Consider the following 24,901-nt stretch of genomic DNA (forward strand, 5'->3'; position numbering starts at 1 on the left):
CAGGTTAGAATGGGAGAGAATGCCAGGCTCTGGAGAGGTATCCAATCCATTGGCATCACCGTGTAACTAATGTAAGGTTATGTTATGTTAAGCGTTTTTGTAAAGAGCAACAGCTGCCCCAGCTAAGAGGCGTCCCGGCACTGAGCAGCAGAAAAATAGGCACGCACAGAAAGGCACAGGAAAGCCTACAGAGAAGGAAAAAGAAATGTTTTAATGGTTTTCCTGAATTAGAGATAGTCAATGAGCCCTTGAATCTGGACTTACTAGCCGGCAGGGAATTCCAGAGGATGGCGGCTCTCTTCCGAAAGGAGCGACCTCTGGCGCAAACCCTTCTCACGCGAGGGATCACTATCAGTCATTGTCCCATAGATCGAAGCAATTGCGTGGGAGTATAGGGTAAGAGAAGGTCGGTCAAGATTTGCGGGGATGCCAAATTCAGGATGCTGTAGGCAATACACAGTGCCTTAAACTCGATTCGCCTGGCCACAGGCGACCAGTGGAGACAGCGAATGGCACTTGTCGCTGAGCAGGTTCTGCGCAGACCGAAGAGGGATCTAGCGGCCGCGTTCTGGACTCTCTGTATTTCTGACTTGTTGGTTCCCAGATACAAAGAGCTGGCATAGTCAAGTCTGGATAATGATCTGGCTCGTCGGGGCATCAAAGAAGCCCAGGATGGATTTGAGTCCGCGCAACAGACCAAAGCAAGTTCCCGCCACCTTTTTGGTTTGAGTCTGAAAGTTGAGTGAAGTGTTCATCCAGGTTCTTCACTACAGGCTTAGGGACGGGGCAGTGCCTAGACTCTTTGGCCACCAAAGCTCGTTCCAGCGGTCATGGTTCCCTCCCATCAACAACACCTCTGACTAGTTAGCATTCAGTTGGAGACAGTTGGTGATCATCCACTCGGCAACTGCCAAGAGGTTGTCACGAAATTTCAAGGCGTCCTGCTCGGGGTCGCGTGAGAAAGCCACCACCAACTGTGTATCGTCTGCATAAGAGACCATGGTCAGTCCTCTGCTCTTGGCTACTCCGGCCATAGGTTGAAAATAAAGACTGAAAAGCAGAGGGCTCAGGGACGAGCCTTGTGGAACCCCTTGACCTATAGGGAAGGTACAAGAGGCGAAAGGGGGAGGCAACCACCTGAAATGTCCTGTTCGCGAGAAAGGATGCCAGCCACTTAAATGCTGAGCCAGTAACTCCAGCCTCTGCCAGATGACTCAGCAAAATGGCATGAGACACCGTGTCAAGCGCTGTACTAAGATCCAAAAGGATCAGTGCCGACGTTTTGTCCCGCGTCTAAGGCTTTCCAAAGATGTTCAGTCACGGCCAAGAGCACCGACTCGGTGCTGTGGCCGTGGTGGAAATCATTTTGAGAGGGGTCGAGCATGTGGTTTGCAGTAAGATAATCCGTGAGAAAGGAGTTAATGTAAGCCTTTGTAATCTTCACAGTCCAAGGTAGCAGGGAGATTGGCCGGAAGCTTTCTGTTTCTTTGGGGCCTAAGGAGGGTTTCTTAAGCAGCGGCATTACCCTGGCCTGTTTCCAGGTCATGGGTACGACTGCTGCACTCAGGGACCCATTGATCACCTGTTCCAATGAGTGTATGATGGTAGGAAGAATTTTGGGGAATTGGTCGGGCTTCAGGGGATCAGCTGGAGAGCCTGACGTGACTTTGGAACAAAGTGTAAGAAGAGCATCTTGAGTGATAGTGGGGAAAACCTCACGGGTACCATTTGTGGAATCACAAGATATCTCAGGGGGGCCTGTCAGGACCGAGGGGAAGCTTTTATAAATGTCTTCTACCTTCCTAACAAAGAAGGCAGCCAGCTCATCGCACTGTCGGTCAGAGGAAATCAGTGAGCCTGCGACATCTTTCTGGGTTTTAAGATCTGAGACTATCGTAAAAATGCTCTTGGCCGGATTAGTGCGCTTTCTGATTTGCTCGGCGTAGAATGCTACGTGCTCAACTTGGATGGCCCTATGGTATCGCCTTACGGCAGAACGTTGGAGATTCTTGGAGGTAGGATCAAAGTCCTGTTTCCAGGTTCTCTCCAGCTTCTTGCAGATCTTCCGTAAGGCAGCTAATTTGGTGTTGTACCATGGGTTAGATTTAGGATGACAGTTCATGGACAATTTGGCAGGAATAAGGCTATCAAAAAGCTGATTAATTCAATTGGAGAAGACCAAATTGGCCTCATTAGGGTCAATCGGAAAGGCTGGAGAGGTGGCAGCAAGATGGGTTTGAAATTGTTCCCAATTTCATTTATACCAGGGGCGTTTAAGAGAAAAAGTTTTCACTAGATTGCGCGCTGGCATGATATCGTGAATCAGCATGGGGACTAAATAGTGATCAGACAAGCCCATCGGAACAGGGGGTAGGACCACGAGGGAGTGTATATTTGTAAAGACAGGGTCTAGTAGATGGCCAACCGAGTGCTTGGGACTTGATACTCGGTGATCGAGCTGACATGCAGCGAGATCAGCCAGGGAGATCAACACCTCAGGATCAGAAAGATTGTCCAGAAGCAGATTAAGGTTGCCTATGATTGACAAATTAGAGTTATTGACCACCTGGGTGCTGACTGTCTCAGAGAGAGCATCTATAAACCCTCTGGACAGACCTGGGGATCGGTAGATCAATAGACCCGACATTGTATAGTTGGGATTAAGAGCGATTTTGAAAAGGGCACATTCACAATTGGTGGCAGGTTGCTTAATAATGATGCAAGGGTTCTCGGTTTTAAGAATGACCGCAATGCCGCAACCTTCGTAGACCTATTGAGGGTATGGATCACATAGCCCTCCGGGACAGCAAGTACTTGCTCCGCAGCCATGTCCTCCAAGAGCCAAGTCTCAGTGAGGAACAAGACATCAGGGGACTTGTCTTCCAGGAGGTCGTAAACATCAGCAAAGTGTTTAGCTAGTGAGCTGCAGTTAAGATGAAAGACAGTCGTAGAGTTATCAGGAAAAGGGCAGCTGGTCCTAGCCGAAGTCAAAGACACAAAGCCACAGCATATACACCCAAAGGGACCCTCTAGACCGTACAACCGCAGTTGTTTGCACACAGTTATACGCCTACCAATCGCAAGCAGCTCAGTCTGGGAATAACAATGACTTATTTTAACCAGATTGGCAGCATGTGCTTCGACGGACCGGCGCAGTCCAAATACCAGTCCATTTCTTTCATATAAGGCAGGCCTTCTAAGGGGGCTTGCAAAATCCCACAGCTTAACCTGATTCCATGTAGGCAACCCCCAAAAAGGCTTCCTCAGGGACGTCTACTGCGCTCCATTCATTCCTGGGAATACACAATCAAGTATGTAACTGGCATTATCTGGCAGCTGTTATGCAGTCCAGCAGCCCAAATCAGTGGCACATCTCTTTAAGGTATTTAGAGATTGTGCACAACACCGAAGACTTTTCCCCACCACACACACACACACACCATAGTCAGACCTCTGATGGAATGTATCTCAAACTGAACTGGGAACATTAACCCCCACAGCCTCCCACACAGAAAGTCACCTATTTGCCACCTATGAACATTACTCACCTTAGCAACACTCCAGAGTAGTTCAGTATTGTCCAATGGCTGCAAAATGACTGCTACCGAGGATCAGCTCAGTACCTATAGCATAAGTAAACCTACAGTGTCCCATCAAGCTTGAAAACCCACAAAAAGAAACGAAGTGCCCATGCAGACAAAGTACATGTAAGATCTACAGGGCTGCCCAAGAAGCCGAGTAAGGCAAGGAGAAGTGACTTGCCTTGAAAAAGGCCCGACTCCATCAGACCTCGACATGGAGATAGACACATGCACAATCCAATGAGCATGTTTGGACAAAACTCATCTAGCTCCACCCGCACACACCCAGAATGGGACTGGCCACACCTCAATACACAAAGCCGTTAATGACTGCCCCATCATCTGGGTGTAGTAATCTCCAGACTGATCCAAGATGTATATGATTTCCGAAGGACAACCATAGAGTCAAACAGATGGTTAAACACCACAGTTACCTATGTTGAGGACCTCCAAACCAAAGGCCAGGGTCCACTATTTCAGCTTCCACAACAGACCCCAAGAAGATGGCTAACAAAAGGCCATGTAACCCACTGTAGCGGGGTGGTAACAGAGGCATCCGCGATTGATTGGTGGGTCGCTGACTCTGCCTCACATCCTTCCCCTCAGAAGGACTGGTCCAGCTGTCCACTGCTTTCCAACACCAAAGGAAAGGAGGAGGGCGCCTTTAACCGGGCCGACGACGGTGACGAAACCACGCCCCCACATGACGACAGAGGGTCCGGAATGGTCAAAGACCCTGAAGCCCTCTACTCAGTGTGCGACGTCACCCAGGAGGAAGCGGAGTGGAGCGAGGAGGTCGGGAGCGAAAGCGGAGGAAACGGAGAACGGAACAAGGAAGGTGAAGAGTGCGGAGAAGACGGGAGAAGAGTCAGTGGAGGCGTGCCAGGAGGCCAACGACTCGGTGGACCGCCGTGCCACACTCCCGAGGGAGGAGTGTGGCTCACACAGGTACAGCGGCGTTTGGCAATCCGGGTCGGGAGAAGGGGAGGAAGTCCTCTTGTATAAAGATGTAAATAATCCTTCCCAACCTTTCCCGCGTCCTTCCACCCCACCCTTCTCCACACTCTTGTTCCTCACTAACCCCGAGCACTGTTTATATTTGTATAGCACCGGTGTCCCAATACACCCCAAGTCTCCTTGTGGGTATCGTGTAAACTGATTACGAGACTGACGGCCTCCCCTTTGTGGGTTTTCTTTTGGGGCTGAACGACGCCGGGCACCAGAGTGCTACCTTCCGACAAGCTGACAGGACGAGGGCAAGATCATCCAGGCTGAAGAGTGGAATCGCAATCACGGACCGGGCGGAGTTTGGGAGAGAGAGAGACTGACGTCTCGTAGTAGAAGAGCACTTATAAAAATAAAACCTTCACTAACCCGAAAGTCTCCAGTCCATTCCTAACCCCACGCTACACCCACTAAGGTGAAGACTTTGACCCGGATCATTGACTAACGGAGGAACACCTACTAACCCTTGAAAAACGCACGGGTTACGTGGCAGAGGTAAATGGTGGATTTTCCTATGTTTTCATACTTGGAAGCAGGAGCAAAACATGGTACGGCTTACCTAGCTGCGTTAAGGCCAGCAACAAATGTACTATTATTATTTTTTTAATTATAGCACCGTTTGTAATCTAGCTTGATTGTTATGCAATGCACCACACTATATTTTAATGTCTAACTCATGCCTCCACATAAAGTAACCACTTAACTGACTGCTCAACATCACAATAACTAGATATTCAAGTGTAAAAAAGGAGTCACATGGCTATCCAGTTAGTGTGCATAAGTACTGGTGAATCTAATGGTAAATGTCAGCACTTAACCAGAATACTGCTCAGATAACACTAACTTCATTGGAGTCAGAGTAATGGTGTAGTGCCCAACACACAAGGCCTACTGCAAGTGTAACAAGTTGCACTTATGGTCACCGAAGAGGACATCCATCCCTAAAATTTTCTTAGTATCTCATTGTGCATTATTACTCAATAAGGCTTCCAGTCATTTTCTAGCCATAGGATCTTCATTGCCAACTGAAGGTGGAAATTATAGACATGGACCCCAAGGAGTTTCATAAAACTACCATAGAGAGGAAGCAAAAAATGAAGCTCCTTCCCCTGGTCTCATGCTAGGGCAAGCCACATCTGTCTATATGTGCAATGTGGCTAAAGAATCATGTGCTTGGGAACCAAATCCTTCGGAAGCCACTATAACTGAGCTCTACCCTGATAAAATTTGTACACATCCGAAAGGTCTCAAAAACGTGAGATTATGCAGAACTAAAAAGAAATGAAATCACAATAAAACAAAAGGCCTAGGCATAAAGGGGCTGAAGATACAAGTTGAGCAAAGCAGGTCAGAGAGGGGGAAAAACCCGAATGATTTTGGAGAGACTGTTTTTGAACTGTGTCCCTCAGATTACTGCCAAAGTGTTGAGAGAACATCCAACAGATGCAGAACTGCTGACCATAGGCTCACGGAGTTAGTCTTATGTTAGGGAATATGGATAGGGGTAATAAGAGATAAAGTATAGTGAGTCCTTTTTGTGGATTTCAAGTTTCTACCGCAATGTCAAGTAACATTAAAAACATAGTTGATATGTAACCTGCTGAATAAATATCGGTTAACGCAGTTCAAGGGACACATATTTGATTCATAAGGACATGTAGGTGAAAGGAGACCTGACAAAATATGCTGGACAGAAGACATTCATTTAAGTCAAAGGAAAAGGTTGGTATTTTTACTCACCGTTTGCTTCGATCCCATCTCCAGAACCATTAAGCTTCTCAGGCTCTTCAGAGTTTTCCTTTTCCCTACCAGAGGACCCAATATGGTTTGGAGCCACACAAGCAGTGTGAGGAGAAGGATGAGGATCAGTCTTTAAAAAAGCTGATGCCTGAGGCGGCCGAATTCCATCTTTCCAGTGACTCATGTCCTTGTGAGGAGACTTTCGTGCCTTACTGCTGGGTATTTCTGGCTCTACCTCATCATCATCCGAGCCACACACAGAGATGAACTCCTCGCTCCCTGAAAAGGGCTCAGACTCAGACTCGTCATCTGAGCATTTCTCAAGCTTGGAAACCATGGTGGAATCAAAATGAGTCTCTTGCAAAGAGGCCTGGATAGCTGCTTCTAGCTGGCTGTCCTCGCTGGCATCAATGAGGCTCTCCTGTGTCGCAAAAGGGTGTCACAAGGCAAGAATATAAAAAATAACTGGTTAATGGCGGCTATGTGCAACAGTGATATTGTATAGCGACTGCATTTATATAGCACTTTGTACCCCTGATCAGACACCCAACTTCATTACCAGAGACGTTGCACCCTACAGCGTGGGTGAAGGGCTTGGTTGAAACAGTATTTGATTGCAGTGGCACCCTTATCTTACCTTACACCAAATGTATTCCAGGAAAGGGATAAAGGAATAATTTGTATAGATCACAGAGGCATGTCGCAACTATTCTTCAGTTTACACTCAACTAAGAAATGTACACACTTTGTTGTAGACCAGATCAAACTGCTTTACACAAAGTTAGTTTTAAACATGTTAGTTTTTCACATTTATTTACATATTGTAGCATGATAGTGTTATTCTTACTCAACAATGGCCTGTGTACTCCCTAGTGACAGGTGTAACACAAATTCAAACATGTTTTAGGTCCAATTAAATTTAACTAGGGAAACATTTTCAATCGACAGCGTGTATAGATCCATGTCTTCAAGGTCAGTTATAGCGTAACACACCTAATTATGTCTAGTCATTTTTTGAGATTAATGACCTCTTAGTTAGACAATACATTTCTTTATGGCAAGGTTCTCCTGGCTGTGTGCCAATCATTTAAGCCCCTGTTTCCCTTGGAAAGACGCCTTCAGGACATAACTGAACCTACCACTAAAAACATACACGGGTTCCTTCTATTAAATCACATACAAAACAGTGTTCTGTGAGAAGAAGCAAGTCTATGCAAGCACATTAAAATCCCACTAGGGAGGGTAGGAGTACTGAACATCAGAAGCTAAACTCCCTAGCAATGCTTTGTTTTTGGGACTATACATGCAGACTGCATTTATTATCGTAAGTTATACTGATGTACATTACAGGCTTGTTTTGGTAAACTTGTTCCTCTTAATGAATTTCATATAATCCATTCATTGTGTTTTCCTTTTATTTAGTTTTGTGCAAAACTTTAAAGTTTGAGAGTACATTAGATGAATCTCTTTCTTGCTCTCAAAACATAGGCCACTTTAGGCATTAGATTAATCTTAATATTTTTGTTTGGACAGAATGTGTACTATTTCACATCTTAGGTCATTGCATCCTTCCTGGGTCTAAAGAAGGAAAGCGGAATGAGAAAGTGTCCATGACTGATTGAGTGCATGTCATTAAATTCCTCCAAAGAGAGATTGAACACCTGCTCAATGCATGCTTTGTATAAAGGCAGTCAGTCAATATGACAGTAAATGGCCCAGATGCACAGCCAGCCTAAGTAAATTATATGAGTCCATCTAAAAGTTATCAGGATTAACTCACAGGCAAGCCCAGGGGAGAAACAGCCATAGTAAATGGTCTTTAGGAATTATGCAAGGGTGACTGAGAAGTGAACTAGAGATGTCACATGAGACGGCTATAGACAGACAACGTAAAGCTTTACAAGGCAGACCAGGAGCAACATATTTAATGAGCACTAGTGCTATTCACTGGATACAGGCACCCACGAGAAGGAACATATTACTTACCTGTAACAAACAGTTTACAGCTTGTAGTGCTGTAGAGTCACATTCTCTGCACACTCATATCTAGTGTTGAGCAAAGATGTCACAGGTTATCTTCGAAGTAGAGGTTTTGGTTTCGAGACTTGGAATACCCTGTCCTGAAACCCAAAATGCAGTAGGACAGATCCCAACTCAGATTGTGTTTTCCCAGACAGGTGACAGTAAGTAATAGTAAGCATGCAAAGCAAGACATAATATGGTAGAATATAAAAAGATGTTTAGAAGCAAATTAATTTAAAAAATGTCATACCATGAACACGCATCTGGAGCAACAAGTCAATCTACAGCACTACCAAGCTGCACACTGTTTGTTACAGTTACATTTCTCATATGCAGTGTATGCTGCTCTAGATCACATGCTTTATTAAGACTAAAACAGTGGCCTACTCTGCTTTGCAAAGACTAAACAAGCACTGGCGTTGCCAATAGGTCTCGCAGTAGGAAAGTTGGAGCTATTGGTTTTGTAAATGACAAAGCCCTTTATGTTTTTAAAATGAAAAAAAAAATAAAAGGCATTGTTATTTGCAATTGTAATGGTTCTAACTTTCCTACTGCGAGACCTATTGGCAACGTGAGTGGCGTTGCGTGTGTGAGTGGCGTTGCGTGTGTGAGTGGCGTTGCGTGTGCGAGTGGCGTTGCGTGTGCGAGTGGCGTTGCGTGTGCGAGTGGCGTTGCGTGTGCGAGTGGCGTTGCGTGTGCGAGTGGCGTTGCGTGTGCGAGTGGCGTTGCGTGTGCGAGTGGGGTTGCGTGGATGAGTGGGGTTGCGTGGATGAGTGGGGTTGCGTGGATGAGTGGGGTTGCGTGGATGAGTGGGGTTGCGGGGATGAGTGGGGTTGCGTGGATGAGTGGGGTTGCGTGGATGAGTGGGGTTGCGTGGATGAGTGGGGTTGCGTGGATGAGTGGGGTTGCGTGGGTGAGTGGGGTTGCGTGGGTGAGTGGGGTTGCGTGAGTGAGTGGGGTTGCGTGGGTGAGTGGCGTTGCGTGGGTGAGTGTGGTGTTGCGTGGGTGAGTGTGGTGTTGCGTGGGTGATAGTGGGCTTGCGTGGGTGATAGTGGGCTTGCGTGGGTGATTTCCCTTTTAATGAATATTTATTTTTTTAATCATGGTGAGCTGGCCACAGACATGTAGCCCCTAAGCACCGACCATACCCTTGTATATAACCCCCAGCAATTAAGGTTGTTGCAGGGTTAGAAAGAACTCATGCAGCATAAACACAGGCAGGGCAAAACAGTGGTTTCACAGCAGAATCGGCAGTCTGAAAACCGTAGCAAGGCACAGGGTTTGGGGGACGGGCAAGCAATGAAGAGACAGGAAACAAATTAAATGGGGGAGGGGGGGGGGCAGGAACGATTGGAAAGCTCGCAGAGGAGGAGAGATAAAAGCTTCAAATGCAGTAATAGAGTGATAGATAAAAAAATACAACTTTGCACAGGGTACTTTATCAATAAAATAAATCTTCATCTAAAAAAGTTTGATTGCAAAGCGTCCTGTCCAGCTTAATGAGTGCGTGTTGCAAGCTGGTCAATGATGCCACAGAAAGGGCTTAAAAGTTTCCCCTCTTCTAGGTAAGGACATGGATGGCTGCGCACTCTATGCAGGGGGAAGGGTGGGTTGAGGGAAACGTTGCATTCGTGCTCGGAGGGTGGGGGAGGGCTCAACACCAATCCGGAAGGTGAGAGCGCTCACTTTGAAGCTCCGTGGGCTCCTGTGGTGACCTCAAACAAAAGAAGGAGGGGAAAAAAATGGTGTGCCTGCATAAATGTTGTGTGGTGTTAAAAAAATGTATTAAATTAACGTGAATACCTACAAAGTGGCCTTTATTTTGGCGCTGTTGAGATGGCTGTGGTGGTCGTGGGTAGGCTGTGAGTAGTAGCGTTGGAGGGTGAGGGTAGAACTTGGGCTTCGGTGGTGGGGAGACGCTGGGGGCAGGAGAAGACGAGAGCGGGGTTAGTGGAAAGTGGGAGCGGTGGTTTTGGGGCAGGGGTTGGAGAAGTTTATTATTCTAGTTTGCTTTGTCGCAAATCGTGTATCTCATGCCAACGATACCTCAAGCGTGGGCTTCATTTTAAAGCAGTATTAGTTCACCCCGATGCATTTTGAGCCTAGGCTGGCTCTTCTTCAGGGCGTCATATGTCTGAAGAAACAAAGGAACGTGTGTCAGTAAACTTTGGCAGGAGACCGAGGCTGGTGTATCACACGAGGGTTAAACGGAGGAATGTGCTGCATGCATATGGGCGTGTTAAAGAAGGGAATGTGGGTGCCTGCATACTGGGGTCAGCGGGAAAATGAAAGAGCAGTAAACTTGAGGAAATACAGCGCAATGGTGATGGGAATAGATGAGAATTGGGAGTAAGGCGTCATGCTGGGTGTTATCATGAAATATGTGAACGTTATGTACAAAATGAGTGAGCGAGGGGTGGTGCTCGCGATGTGCAGGAGTTATCTTGCAGGAAAAACAAAACTTACTGCGGAGTGAGCTAGGTGTCGAAAACAGTAAAGGGACGTGGCTTACCGAAAAACACGGGTCTGCTGCTTAAGTTAGAAGATTCTCCGGACCGCCAAGGGTGACGCCCGGTGAAGTGGTGAATGTGGGCGGCAGAGTTAGGTACGTAGATATAGAAACGGGACCAAAAGACGTTCGGATGTGAGTCGGGCTGACGTGATCAAAAGGGAAAACGAACGGTCTTCCAAGAGTGGAAGGGTTGAGGAGAGCGAAAGTGAGCAAAGCAGAAGCCATGTGACGGAGCTGGGTTGTGTTGTTGGGACAGGCTCGGCAGTGCGGCAAGGCTGTGATTGCGTTGTGGGAGGGGGGAGGTGCTGGCTGACGTGATCAAAAGGGAAAACGAACGTCTGCCAAGAGTGGAAGGGTTGAGGAGAGCGAAAGTGAGCAAAGCAGAAGCCATGTGACGGAGCTGGGTTGTGTTGTTGGGACAGGCTCGGCAGTGCGGCAAGGCTGTGATTGCGTTGTGGGAGGGGGGAGGTGCTGGTGTGGGAGGAGTGCTGCTAGGGAAAGGCTGTGATTGCGTGGAGAAAGAGGGGAGGTGCTGGTGTGGGAGGGGGGAGGTGCTGGTGTGGGAGAGGGCAAGGCTGTGTTTGCGGGAGAGAGAGGGGAGGTGCTGGTGTGGGAGGGGGGAGTTGCTAGTGTGGGAGGAGTGCTGCTAGGGGAGGAGAAGCCTGATGCCGGATGGGGGCGGGAGAGGCTGGGCTTGCATGCGATGCGCGTGCATGTACACGGGAACTGCATGAAAACCGCGGGGCTGAAAGCCCTTTGGTTTCATGATGTTTTCGCCACTTGAATTCTCGCTCCGCTCGATGCGCTTGCGCACATCGATAGGTCGCGAGACCTAAAAATAGTGCCCTTCTCTCTAAGGTGGTGGCTCGTGAGTTGTAGCAAAAGCCATTTGAAATTAAGTTTTAAGTAGTTTGCCACTCCTGTGCTTCTTAATAGACATGAATATCCACACAATGTTTAATTAAAGTTAGAGGAGTACACCACATTGCAGCTTTACATGTGATTACAAGTGCGATATTACATAAGACGCCATAGCACCTCCCTATTATTACCAAGAGGAAAGTACCTTAAGCACAGAGCGTAATGTGTATAGACCTTAGCATAGCAAATAAATACACTTGAAAATCAGTCTATTAAGGCCTGTTCGGGAAACGAGTTTCGCTAAGTGGGGCTTGTCGAAAGCTACAAAAAGTGTTTTGAAAATTCTCAAGGATTTAGTATGGCAATATGTAACATAAATGCTCTTTTGAAACCTAAAGTGTGCAAGGTGCTTCCCAAAACAAACAGATTGGGTGGTGAAAAAGTATGAATATCAAAGGTTTCATTGACATGGAACGAGGGAGACGATCTTAGGCAGAATACACAGATTTGCCCTAAAGACAAACCAATCAAGTAATGGCTCCTGGTTTCTTAGAATTTGCAGTTTACTAACAATATAAAGAAAATAAAAGTGATAGCAATGAGGAAAGTAACCTTCCATGAAATAAACTGAAGTGTCCAAGAGCTCCTTTGGGGTCCACCTGAGCCAGGTGAAAAAAACATGCTGAGATCCCACGAGGGGAGGGATGATACTCTGTGGAATTCTACTTTTGAAGCTTTCCAAATTGGCTCTGACTACTGGTATTTTGAATATTGACTGGTGTTGTCGATTTTGCAAGTAAGCTGCCATAGTGGTCATATGTATCCTGAATGAAGTGCAGGCTAAGCTTGCCTTATGTAGGAGTAACAAGTAACAGACATTTTGCAACAAGGCTTCTAAGGATGATTTATGTAGACTAGAGCAGTAGAAGGCAAATTGCTTCCATCTGATGGCATAAGAAGCCCTTGTGGGTTTGCAGGCCGTCTTTGGAATTAGTATATCCTCTTTTGGCAGCTGGAGACAACTAGGGAGACTGCTTGCCCCTGTGTTTTTGAAGCCCGCTGTCTGTGGGAATGAGCACGGTTTTGTTGCGAATTAATAAGTAAAATGCTCCGAGCACTGACTAAACTGCCCGTAGGGGTTTCTGGGGTTAGAACAAGGGTTCCCCCAGGGTCAAGGATGCACTCGGAGAGCATCCTCAGCAGCACTATGGCAGCCGTGTGCAGAGTACTGAGGCCCAATGTAATGAAAGGGGGGATAGGGGGCCTCCGGTTGGTGGCTTTCAAGGGCATGCCACTTGGATGTGGGAGCAAAACCCCTGGGGTTTAGCTCAGGGAAAAAAGGGAATCCAAGTTAGCACACAAGGGGTACCCACAGTGGCAGATGGGTGTAGGGTGCTAGATTGCAGTTGGGTACGTAATGGTTTCAATGGGGAGTCTCCGGTCACAGCAAACCCTGCAGGCTCAGGCACGAAGAGCTTCTGGAGGCGAACACTGGTTGGAGAGGTACATTGGGAAACTGGGGGCTGCCTGGACACCTTTGGTTGGGCCACCCAAGGCCGTGGAGCATCGGGTGCAGGGTTTTTCTTGAGTCATCGGGTTTTCCTTACTGCCTCCAGTCGAGTCAGGGGGATACTCCATATAGAGGCTGTAGGTATCATCGGGAGACTTGAGGTAGGTCAGGATCACCAGGGAGACCTCCTTGTGGTGTTGGGCCACTCAAACTCAAGTTGTGGGCATTGTGCGCAGAGTGGTGCATACTCGCGGAATTGGCAGGAACCAGAGTCTGGTTCTTGAGCAAGTCCGGTGTTCACAGCAGAAAAAGTCTTTGTAGGGAAGGCAAGGCAGGTCCTCCGGGTTCTGGGGGGTTGCTGGCTGCAGGACACACCGGGATTCAATTGGAGCAAGTCGAGGTCGGGACAGGCCGGTAGGGCTGGGGCCAATTCAGTTGGTGTCCCCTCCTTCAGCACAGCTCTTCGGTCCTCCTTTCTCTGGGTTGCCCCTAAATACTAAAATTAGGGGCGTTTCAGGTAGGTGTGAGTAGGGTAGCAAAGGTCCAGGGATTTTGAGGCCTGAACAACACTTAAATAAGTAATGTTGATTGGTGGGTGGAGACACACTAGAAGCTCTGGACCTCTCGAACTTCAAATGAGGAAACAGTTTAGAAAAGGGGTAAGTGTGTTCTCCACATGGAGTTACATTAGTTTTCCAGGATTAATATCCATTCTTCCCAGGTCATAAAATGGTGGACAGAGACATTTTTTTGTTTTGTAGTGCAGATCCTTTATTTTTATTTTCATTCAAAGAACAAGGACAGCCGACACGTGTTTCGCCCCCTCTTGGCGATTTGCGCCGGGGCTTTCTCAAGGCTAAATTGTCTAAGTCACGTAGGCAAATGTCGTATCCATATGATTAACAATATCTCAAGTGCAAAAATATAGTTCTTCAGATTTTAAAACAATTTTTGTGGGCAATTGCCTCTGGTCCTACGGTTCTTCCGGCATGACGGGTCTCGGGTTGAATCCCAGCTGGGATTCAACCCGAGACCCGTCATGCCGGAAGAACCGTAGGACCAGAGGCAATTGCCCACAAAAATTGTTTTAAAATCTGAAGAACTATATTTTTGCACTTGAGATATTGTTAATCATATGGATACGACATTTGCCTACGTGACTTAGACAATTTAGCCTTGAGAAAGCCCCGGCGCAAATCGCCAAGAGGGGGCGAAACACGTGTCGGCTGTCCTTGTTCTTTGAATGAAAATAAAAATAAAGGATCTGCACTACAAAACAAAAAAATGTCTCTGTCCACCATTTTATGACCTGGGAAGAATGGATATTAATCCTGGAAAACTAATGTAACTCCATGTGGAGAACACACTTACCCCTTTTCTAAAGCGTTTCAGGTAGGTACAGGTTGGGACCTATGGGTTCCTTCCTTGGGGAGGGTACACCGCCTATTTTTTTTTTGATAATCAAATTTATTTGCATTTGAAAAAAACCAAGACATACAAAGACAGCACGGAAATGCACAATAAACCAAAGTCCATCACCGGCAGACAACAGGAGACCAGGCCTAAATGTAAGGCCCTCGATCAAGCCACCTCCTGTAAAAAACAATGTATCAATATAGGAGAGAAATCAAATGCATAACCCATAACAGTAGATTTAGCCACTTACCCCACACCTTTTCAAAATTTTCAGGACACCCCAGGGTCTAGAGGAGGGGTTCCTCCTGGGCCGCGCACCAGTCCACCCCCCGTCGCCAATTACGTATGGTATGGGGTTTGGCCTGTGTCCAGGCCGCTGCAATATCTCACTTGGCGACTGCCACCGCAGTGCCCAAGAAGCGTTTGTCGGCTCTAGAGCCGTTCAGGCCATCAAGTACTCCCAGAAGAAGGCGCATAGGATCAAGAGGGACCTGCCACCCCAGGGTCTGTGTGAGCTCTGATTCCATACCCAACCAGAATGGAGCGAGACCAGGGCACAGCCAGACCATGTGGTAAAAATTGGCCGGGACGTGGCCACATTGTGTACATTCTGGGGAGGGGCTTAGTCTTGCCCTGTGTAAGGGCGCGTGGGTGAGATATGCCATGTGAAGGAAATAAAGTTGGATGAGACGTAATTTAGGGGAGGTCGTCAGAGTTTTGGGAGCCATAAGGGCTTCTCGCCAGTCTGCTTCCACTAGGGGACCCAACCATCCCTCCCAGCGGGTTCGCAGTGAGTCTAAGATAGTAGGGCTGTTCTTCAGGAGGGAGCGGTTTATCCGCGACACCCCCCCATCTGTCCAAGTTTCCCATCATGACCTGGGCTTGTATCGGATTGAACTTAGGAAGTGAGGTGCCTGGTGGAATATGCATAGTGAGGGCGTGACGAAGTTGCAAATACTTATAAAATTGGGTAGTGTGAAAGGAGTGATGCTGCTCCAGATCGGAGAAGGCCTTGACGTGATCTCCCACCCAAATTTCCTCAAGGAGTGAAATCTCGATCCCACTGCCGGAAACCCTGAAGCGGCGATGCTTCACGCAGCCATGTTCCGTGCCACATAGGCGTGTGTTGGGTAAGCCTCTTGTCCCATCTCATATAGCACAGGGCAGAGCGCCAGGCCGTTAGAACCGTTCTAGTGATAGGTGGAATAGTTTGTGGAATGGGGGCCCCATACAAGTAGGCTTTGATTTGCAGGAAGTCCATTGTTCTGAGCCCGGTATGGTAAGCCGGGTCAGACCAGCCTCCAGCAAACCAGTCGTGGACGACAATGAGTCTCTAGAGCCCAAGTAGTAGAGGTGAAGGTTGGTCACACACATGCAATCGTCAAATGGAGGTATCCGGGAGCGAGCAAAGGCCATGCGAGGGCTCCTTTGCCCCCACCCCCCCACAGGAACCTGATAATTACCCCATCAACTTCCTGGAACCAATTACTTGGGAGGTGAAAGGTGATATTTTGAATAATGTACAGGAAACAGGGGAGAATTATTACTTTAAAAAGTGACCCTCTTCCAAAGGGGTTGAGTTGGAGGGATTGCCAATGCTTAACGTTGGCTATGGCTTTCGTGTCCAGGGGTGTTAGGTTGAGAGCCCACTCCAACTTCGGAAGCAGAGTCACCCAGATCCCAAGATATTTAAGCGATTGTTTCCGTAAGGGGATATTAGATTGCCAGTCAAAGCAGGCTCTTGAGGGATGGAGGGGGGTCAGAATGGACTTCGCTGGATTGAGCCGCAGGCCCGAGACTTTCTCAAAGGCCTGGAGCCCCTCCAGACAGCGTGGGCCGGAGTTCTCCGGGTCGGCCAAGACATTGTCTGCATATAGGGCACTTTTATCGACCTGGTGGGGGTCACAGGACCACCCTCGGATTTGGGGATCGTTATGTATGAGGCAGGCCAGGGGCTCTTTCGCCAGTGCAAATAAGAGCAGCGAGAGAGGGCACCCCTGCCGCGTGCCTCTTCAGATTGAAAACGCCTCAGAGAAGGTACCCTTGGTCTTGACTCTTGCTTTGGGGTTGGAGTACAGGACACAGATGAGGTGCCTAAAATGGGAGGCCGAAACCCATTGTGATGAGAATGTCCTCCAAGTAGCTCCAATCCACCGCGTTGAAGGCCTTCAAAAAATCAATGAGTTAGAGGGCCAGGTATGGAGTGAGTAGATGGCGATGAGCCAGGGCAAGGTGTAGGCGACGTATGCAGTGCCGAGTGCCGTGCGCGAGTGCCACATTGATCAGGGTGGATCAATTCATGTAACAAGGGACGAAGACGTTGAGCCAGGGCAGTGGAGAAGATTTTCATTTCTGTGTTGAGAGAAATCGGGCCGTAGTCCGCAGAGGACAGAGAAGGGGGCTGGGTCTTAATGACCACAATAGTGGCCACATCAGTCTCTGAGGATAAAGTGCCCGTCTCAACCACATGCTGGAAGAGGTCGCCCAAGTGGGGCACCAGTAAGTCTCGATATGTCAAGTAGTATTCCTGCAGGAAGCAGTCTGGCCCTGGTGTCTTCCCAGAGCGCAATAGGCAGATAGCCCCATTTATCTCTTCTGGGGTAAAGGGAAGGTCATAATCTGTCGATTCGGCCTGAGCAAGGCAGGGTAGCTGGACCTCTGCTCGCTGCAGCAGGTCAACTGAAGAGGCCCCAGGGGGCCGGGCTGAGTAGAGTTGGGCATAGTATCCCGCGAAGGCTTGAGCAACAGCCCGCGAGGTACAATGGTGGGTACCTGCAGCATCTCAGATTTCAGGGATAGTTCTGTTGGCCTTGGGGTAGGAGACCAAGTTGGGAAGCAGCATTCCATTCTAGTCGCCCCACCCGCAGATACAGGCAACAGAGTAGCGCCACAGCATCTTGGGCGAGTCTAGGGAGATCTGCCGGATCTCTTCCTGGATCGCCGCAAGCTGTCTAGCGGGATGAGCGTCATCCGTGCCCACAGGGGTCAACTCCAGCCGCGTGGCCTGTGCCTCAAGCTGGGTCAGGCGAGCAGTCTGCGCCGCCCATTTCGTGTGTGCCAGACCCCTGGCCTCACCACGTAAGGTAGCCTTACCGGCCTCCCACAGTGTGCCCGGAGAAGGAACCGAGCCTTGGTTGGCAAGAAAATAGTGCATCAATTCTACTGCAAGCGCGTCCTTGATCTCCGTGTCCTACAAGAACCATGAGTTTAGCTGCCAAACCCACACCATCAGTGGTACTTCCCAAGCGGAGGGACCTGTTGGCAGTCGGTGGCAGGCAGGAGGATCAAATCGATGCGGTAGTGGGTATGTTAGGCCGCAGAACCGTGAGTGTACTGTCTCCCTCAGTCATTCCAAATCCCCCAGGCGTCACACAGACCAAGGGCAGTTGACAAGTCTGACAGCCTTTTAGAACAGGCTAGGCGCGATGAGGAGAGGCGACCCGTTGTATCAAGGGATGGCTGCATACCTGCATTGAAGTTGCCCACAATTATTGTCTGACCCTGGGGCAGAGCGGAGATTACCTCCGTAAGGTGATGGAGAGTAGAGGGAAGTGTGGCGGGAGGGATGTATGTTGATAGTAGGTTGAGGACCTGTCCTTCAAGCCTACCTGACAGGGCCACCTAGCGACCTTGCGTGTTGGTCGTCAAGTGTACTGAGGTGAAGGGAAGACCTCTCCGGGTTAGTATGGCCACCCCCAAGAGCCTCATTCGAAACCGGAGTGCCATACCCTGTCGAACCCGTATCGGGAAAGAAAGGAGCACTTGGTTCCCAGGAGGTGTGTCTCTTGAAGTGGGAGCACGTCGGGTGCATGCCGTTGGGCGCTTTTGAGGACTTCTACATGTTTGATATGGTCTAGCAAGCCATTTACATTCCACGATAGAACATGGAGGGATCTACCGTGAGTGGGCATCTGAGGAATAGCTGGCGCGGGAATGAGAAGGACTGGGGGAACCTAGGTCCCAAGCGAAGCGGCACATCGCAGATAAGGATAGGAAGATGTTGTTTGTGCAGCGTGATATACCCTCCGTCGGTGGTGGTGATGGAGCGTGCATGTAGTAGGCTGTCATTAAGAACAAAAAACTTCAGCTCAAACAAAGCTGAAACAAAAGGAGCCCGAAGGGCAACTCCCCCCTCACCACAACCCCACCCAACACCCCCCACCCTATACTTCCAAAATTGAAGCATCTGTCGCCTGAAAAGGAAAATTAGCAATAACAAAGAGCTAAGCTAAAACGTTTAGCAGGGCAGTTTGTGGCATGATGGACCACTCCATGTAGACGGATGTCATCAGTTACTTAATAGCAAAGAATAACCTAAGAGTTCAGCCTTAAATCTAATCTCGCGGGCCTCCACCATCAGATTCCACGCGTCGTCGCCGGATCCCCGGAGTGGAGGACTTCTAGATAGATCGGAATCTGATAGTACGGGGCGCAGGGTCTCAGACGGGTCTGGGCCACGGCTTAAATCAATTAGGGAATTGGCTAGGCTGTGGTCATCAAGAGCAGGAGGAACCTCAGAGGAGACCAGCAACTGGGACCCAACGCCTGGCGATCGTGAGGACCCCCCACCCGCTCCGGTTCCACCTCCTGCAGGACCGATTGTGCCTCTGCCGCAGCTTGGGAGGAGATGAGTGTGACCGTGGAGGTGTCTATAAGGTGGGGGGAGTTGGCCGGGTCCGTAGAGGTCGCTCCTCCGTGAGCCAAGTCCAGGCTGCCTGTGGGGTGTCAAAGAAGATTTTTTTGCCTTGGAAGAGGACTCAGACGGGCCGGAAAGAGAGGACCATATTGCAGTCCCAAGTTGAGGAGGTTTTTTTTGACGTCCGTGTAGGTAACACGTTGGGCCTGTACTTCTCTCGTGTAGTCTGGGAAAAGCTTTATTGTATTATTTTGATATTTCAGGGAGCAGGGGTCCAACGCCTCTCTTAGGATAGCATTCCTGTCCCAGAAATTGACGATCCTAATGATGAGGGGACGAGATGGCGCACCGGGAGGAGGCCGGGCGCCAGGGAGCGGTGGGTGCGTTTGATTGCAAACCACATAGAGAGAGCGTCGTTGGGTACCCGTGACTTCACCCAAGTCTCCACAAAGGTGTCCGCCCGTCCCTGCTCGACTCCCTCAAGGAAACCTATGAGGCGCAAGTTGTTCCGTCGGGAGCTGTTCTCCGCATCTTCAGCCCACCAGTGTAGCTCCAAGGTTTGAGTCTGTAGGCGGGCCACCTGGGTTTTCAACTGACCCAGCTCGTCCTCAGCCGTGGAGAGGCGCAGCTCAGCCTCCGAAATCCTATTTGTGGCATTGCGTAGGCCTGGCGGATAAGGGCACGTCCACCCGTACCTCGCCAATATTACCCTCCACAGTGGCCTGAGAGGTGCTTATAGCCTGCAGGATGGTCGAAAGGCCTCCCCCGGCGAGGCTGGTGCCTCCAGTAGCCCCCTCCGCTAGATTTCGATCAGTGGTGGTGTATTGGTCCATTTTAGTTTGGGTCTGTGGAGCGGTGACTTCGGAGAGCGATCTCGACCCATTTCCGGCGCGGGCGCAGGACCCAGGCGTCCGGGTAGGAGGGGGGGGGGGGGGGGGGGGGGGGGTAAGGAGTGGTGGGGGGAGGGGACAGGTTCAGACCGATGATCCCCGGTGGGAGGGATCCAACACCCAAGCTGTCAATGCTCAGGCCCATGCACTGAATCCACTCCCGCACCGGCTCCCCAGTCCCGAGGGACCAGGCAAGCCAATCCGGAGACCCCATTCACCACCGGCCAAGACTATGGCCAAATCAGGGGGAACACCACTTCTCCAACCCCGGAGTGGGCGTTGCCAGGCCAAGGGGATGAGTGTGGCCCGTTTCGCCACACCCCCTGGGTTTTTTGCAAAATGGAGGCAGCCTCTGTGACATCCCTCCTGGGTCAAGAGCAGGGGGAACCAGGCGACCGGTCAACGGGGTCGGGCCGGGCTCTGCAGATGTGGCGTCAAGGCGACCAGTTCACGGAGGAGCGGCGGGCCAGCACCAGGGACCCACGCCGCTTGATGGTTGCGGCCGATAGCGGGTGATGATTGCTAGCCCGTGGGGCACTCCAGGGCCGGGACACAGCTGAGAGCTGGGCAGGGGACCCACCACCAGGACCCCAAGCCGCCCAACAAATGTGCCAGAGACCACATCTTGGTTAGAGGCCCCCGGCCCCTGATGCGCTGCATCACTGCGAGCCATCAGGCCAGCAACGAGAGTCCAGACGGTCAAATCCGGTGTGCGTGGAACTGGAGCAGAGGCCGGGAGAGGGAGACGCCCTAGGCTCAGGGGAGGAGTGAGGCCGCAGGCCGGAACCCAAGCCCTCGGGGGTCACGGCATAGGGCGGGGGGACACAAGGATGGCACAGAGAGCCCCCCGTGCCCCCAGTCGCAGAAGCGGACAGGCACCCACCTCGTTGATTGCCGACGCATACCAGTTGCAGGAAGAGCAGTCCGCCGCCCACAGCTCCTGTCCGGGCCAACTTCCGCAGGCAGGCTCAGTAGCACACCTAGGCGCTGGTGGGAGGGCACCAGAGGTGCGGTGGCCCCAGCAGGTGCAACAGGTCTTTTCTCGAGCTTCCGCAGGGGGGGGGCACCCCAACAATCCAGATAAGCGTACAGTCAGGCCCCGAGGCCACCAGCAGGTCCAGAACCCCCAGGTGGTGCCGCAGGGTCCAGCAACCTACCGGAACAGCAGCAGGTGCCCAGATTGGCGGATCACCTCCAAGGTGGAAAAGGAGAGGCGGGAGCCGGTTGATGCAGCCGCCGCCGCGGCCCGGACAACAGCCAAGATCAGGTTCTGCCGAGGCAGCAGTCGCGAGAGGATCAGGTCTCTAGGTAGGCCCCAGAGGTCACCCAGAGCGGTCCGGGATCGGCGGAGGCATCCAGGGCCGTTGGCAGCGGCCAGGCGAGCCCCAGGACATAGGCACCGGGGCACTCACGGAGGAAAGATTCAGGCACCCGGACTCCGCCACTCGATCCGGTGGCCGATATGCTGCTCAGCCGCCTGCGTCCTCAAAGATCCCCTCTCTGGCACTGTAAGGTGAGTCAGGAGCATCAGCAGGCCCGGCTGGGCAGGGGGAAGAGACCAGTCCCAAGGGCCAACACCGGAGGATTCGGCAGTCTGTCTCCCCGGCAACGGGGAATCCGCTGGGGGGACCAAGGCAGGTCACCAAGGCCCTCAAGTCTTGCCAGGTAGACCCCAACACCAGGCACCAGGGCACAAAGGAGCTTCATGGGATAGTCACCACCATTTTAGGTGAAGGTCCGCCCGAGTCCAAGGTAGGGAAGTGGACTCCGCAGGAAGGCAGGACGTATCAGGCACCTTGCCGAACAGCGCAGGTCAAGGCGGAGGCCACAGCAGCAGATGAGAGGGTATTTAATGGGTTGATGGCGCTGGATTGTGGAGCGGATGACGGAGGGGTCCGGAGCACTCTCAGAGTGCGACCGCCATCTTGAAGCACCAAGCCACGCAAGCCACGCCCCCCCTCGGTACACCCCTTATTATGCCACCATCCAGTGGGAGGCGGGCATAAACCATACTCTGGTTGGCTGGGTGCCCCATCCTCAAGATGGCGGGGGCTGAGAGTTGTGCTTCGCCTCCCCCACCTGCGGGGGTAGGGTTGACCAAGGTGGGCACACCTCTCCTCCTATCTAGGTTTTCCCACCAAATCTCCCTCCAAAGTGGGAATCCGAACTGGTGGCGGCCAGTTTGCTGTGAGCAGCAAATGGCTGGGTCAGCTCACAAAGGCGGCAAGCCTTTGAATCTATCACTACGTGGATCCTGCCCATCCAGGGGGAGGAGGCTAGGCACCTCAACCCATGAAGTGCTGTGTTTCAAGACCCCAAAAGTGGTAGCCTCTTGACCCAAGAGTCCAAAAACATGTTTGGTGGTGGCAGCTGGCGAGCAGCCACCAAACCGGTGTTAGAAATGGGGATTTCCGGTTGGCTAAGGCTTGCGCCAAAGCCAAGTAGAAACCACCATTCTATGTCAGGGCAAGGAAGTCACCCGCCAAGATAACCCCTGCTCACCCTCTTGGTAGCTTGGCACGAGCAGTCAGGCTCATCTCAGAGGCGATGTGTAAAGAGTTTTCGCGCGCACCCAGCAACGACACCCAAGGCCCACCACAAAGGAAACTCCACACAAGGTTATATATAAAAATAGCCTTTGTATTATACCAAACACATTAGATAATAAACACACACTTTACAATGTGCCACTGGCACAGACAGAATTTACAGGGGATTATGTACACGGGTCAGGGCTACATGGACCACAGTCAGGAATAAGTACTTTTAGAACTAGCACTTGGTAGAATTAGCACTTTGTAGGAATAACACTTAGCACATAGCACATGTAAGAACTGTAGCACCAAATAACAAGTGTAGAACACAACCAGTAACCACTGGTAAAAGGTAAGTACCACCTACGCAATCCTAACAACCTTAGGCATAGATCACGCAGGGAACCATGAACTAACTAGCAGAACCTATACTAGGAAAAACTACCTCCTAAGCATAAACATACATTTAGAGGTGTAGGCAATAAGGCATTTGCATAAATCACATTAGGAAAGTATCACATTTGCGCAAAAGATCACATGAGGCATAAACATGTACCCCACGCAAGGGCACAACACATGAACTGGCCCCAGCCCACTTTGGCCTCTCAGGGGCTGAAACGCCCTGTGTCCAGCAAAGTCAGGGCAGGCTACGCAGGCAGCAAAAGAAGATTGTGCAAGGCCTAAACGAAGCAGCTGCCCACTAAGTGATGGGCAGCTGTAGCAGGGAGCCTGGCACCAGCGTGCCTCATGGCTCTCTTCGGGGCTTTGAAATGAACAGTAGGGACTAAAACCAACGTGGGAGCCTCGTGGGCTCTGGAAACAGATGTGGCCCCCTTGGAGCCTCGTGGGCTCTACGAAAATGCTGCCACCTGGGGGAGCGGCCCGCTGCCAACCGGGGCCGCTCTACCCTCAGAAAGGCCCCCAAACTGGTGGAGCCTCCCAGGCTCTAAAACAGAATTGTCCCCGGATGTCGGATTAACGTGGGAACTGCCCGCTGACTCCCGGGGCCGCTCTGCAACAAAATGAAATGCCCCCGACGTTGGAGTCCCCCCTCTAGGGACTCGGAAACCAAAATGCACCCTTTGTTGGAGCCTCAGGGCTCGGAATGCCTCAATGCCTCCAGGAGCCTTGTGGGAGCCTTGCAGGCTCTAAACCAAAACAATGCCCCAACACTGCTACAACGGAGCCCCACTCACCGGGTCTCTTGCCTTGCCCAGGGCTCCTGCGGCGGCGTCTCTGCTCCCGGTCGTGCTGCGGCTGTCGGGGAAGCTTTCTCTCCCCTCGCCTTTCCGGGCGTACTCTGGATGCGCGCGGGGCTCTCCTTTCAGCACAGGAGCCCTGCCAGCCACTGCAGCACGCCTCCTCTCTCGCGGCGGTACTCGGGAGCTTCTCCTCTCTCGGGGAAACTTCGGCCGCGCTCCTCTTCCTGCTTCCGGGTCAGGACCAGACTCCGTCTCGAGGAGGGCTGCCTGACTTCCCGGTTTCGTTTTTCTTGGTGGCCCGTGCCAGCGGCGGTGAATCTGCAACAAAGGAGGGGTAGGCACTCTCTTAAAGATGAGGTCCCTGGCGGGGTGGGCACCCGTCAGGGTTTAAGACAAAAAAAATACGAATACGCGGGGTAGGCTCCGCTAGGCCGTGGGAAAAAATAAACGGCCAGAAATACAGGGCTCCTACACAAGTGAAATGAAAGCGCTCCCAAGTGCTAGGGGGACAAATCCAGCGCTCCCAGGCGCTGTAGGAATAAAGTAGTAAAAGCAAAGCACTTCCCAGCACTAGTGTCCCCCAAAGTCCAGCAACAGTCGTGTAGGAGGTGGGGGGGGGAAGGCTGGGCCAGCTCACAGGGCCCTCCAGGCAGGGAGGCAGTCCCAGTGGCAGTCCTCCAGGCTCCCAGCTGCAGCAGGCCCCCCTCAAGGTAGGATCAGGAAGGAGAACCTCTTTCAAGGGGTCACAGACCCTTTTTATACACCTACATCCTTTGTCTGTGTCTGCAGAGTGGGGGGAAAACCAGTCGCAGCTGGTTTTGGAGCACTCTGTTGTGCTTAGCCCCTCTCACCATTCACTGGCCAGGCTAGGGTCATCAGTCGCACGACAGGAGGCGGAGCCAGCATTGTGTGGGGAAAGCCCAGCCCTAGTCAGGTCCCAGGTGCACTCCTCCCACCCATCTGGCTGTCAATCTCCCTATTCACCACCGGGG

At 50.9% G+C, this 24,901-nt stretch overlaps 1 protein-coding gene across 1 annotated transcript in view; it reads right to left on the reverse strand.

Annotated features, from left to right (window-relative positions):
• UBXN7 (UBX domain protein 7) overlaps positions 1-24,901 on the reverse strand; it is a 684,054-nt gene that overhangs the window by 87,467 nt on the left and 571,686 nt on the right. The window contains exon 9 of the mRNA XM_086943995.1: positions 6,327-6,747. Within this exon, the coding sequence (XP_086800121.1) occupies positions 6,327-6,747 (421 nt within the window). The remainder of the gene's footprint in view (positions 1-6,326; positions 6,748-24,901) is intronic.

The sequence above is a fragment of the Lissotriton vulgaris genome, chromosome 11 (assembly GCF_964263255.1).
Source record: "Lissotriton vulgaris chromosome 11, aLisVul1.2, whole genome shotgun sequence".
Taxonomy (NCBI): domain Eukaryota; kingdom Metazoa; phylum Chordata; class Amphibia; order Caudata; family Salamandridae; genus Lissotriton; species Lissotriton vulgaris.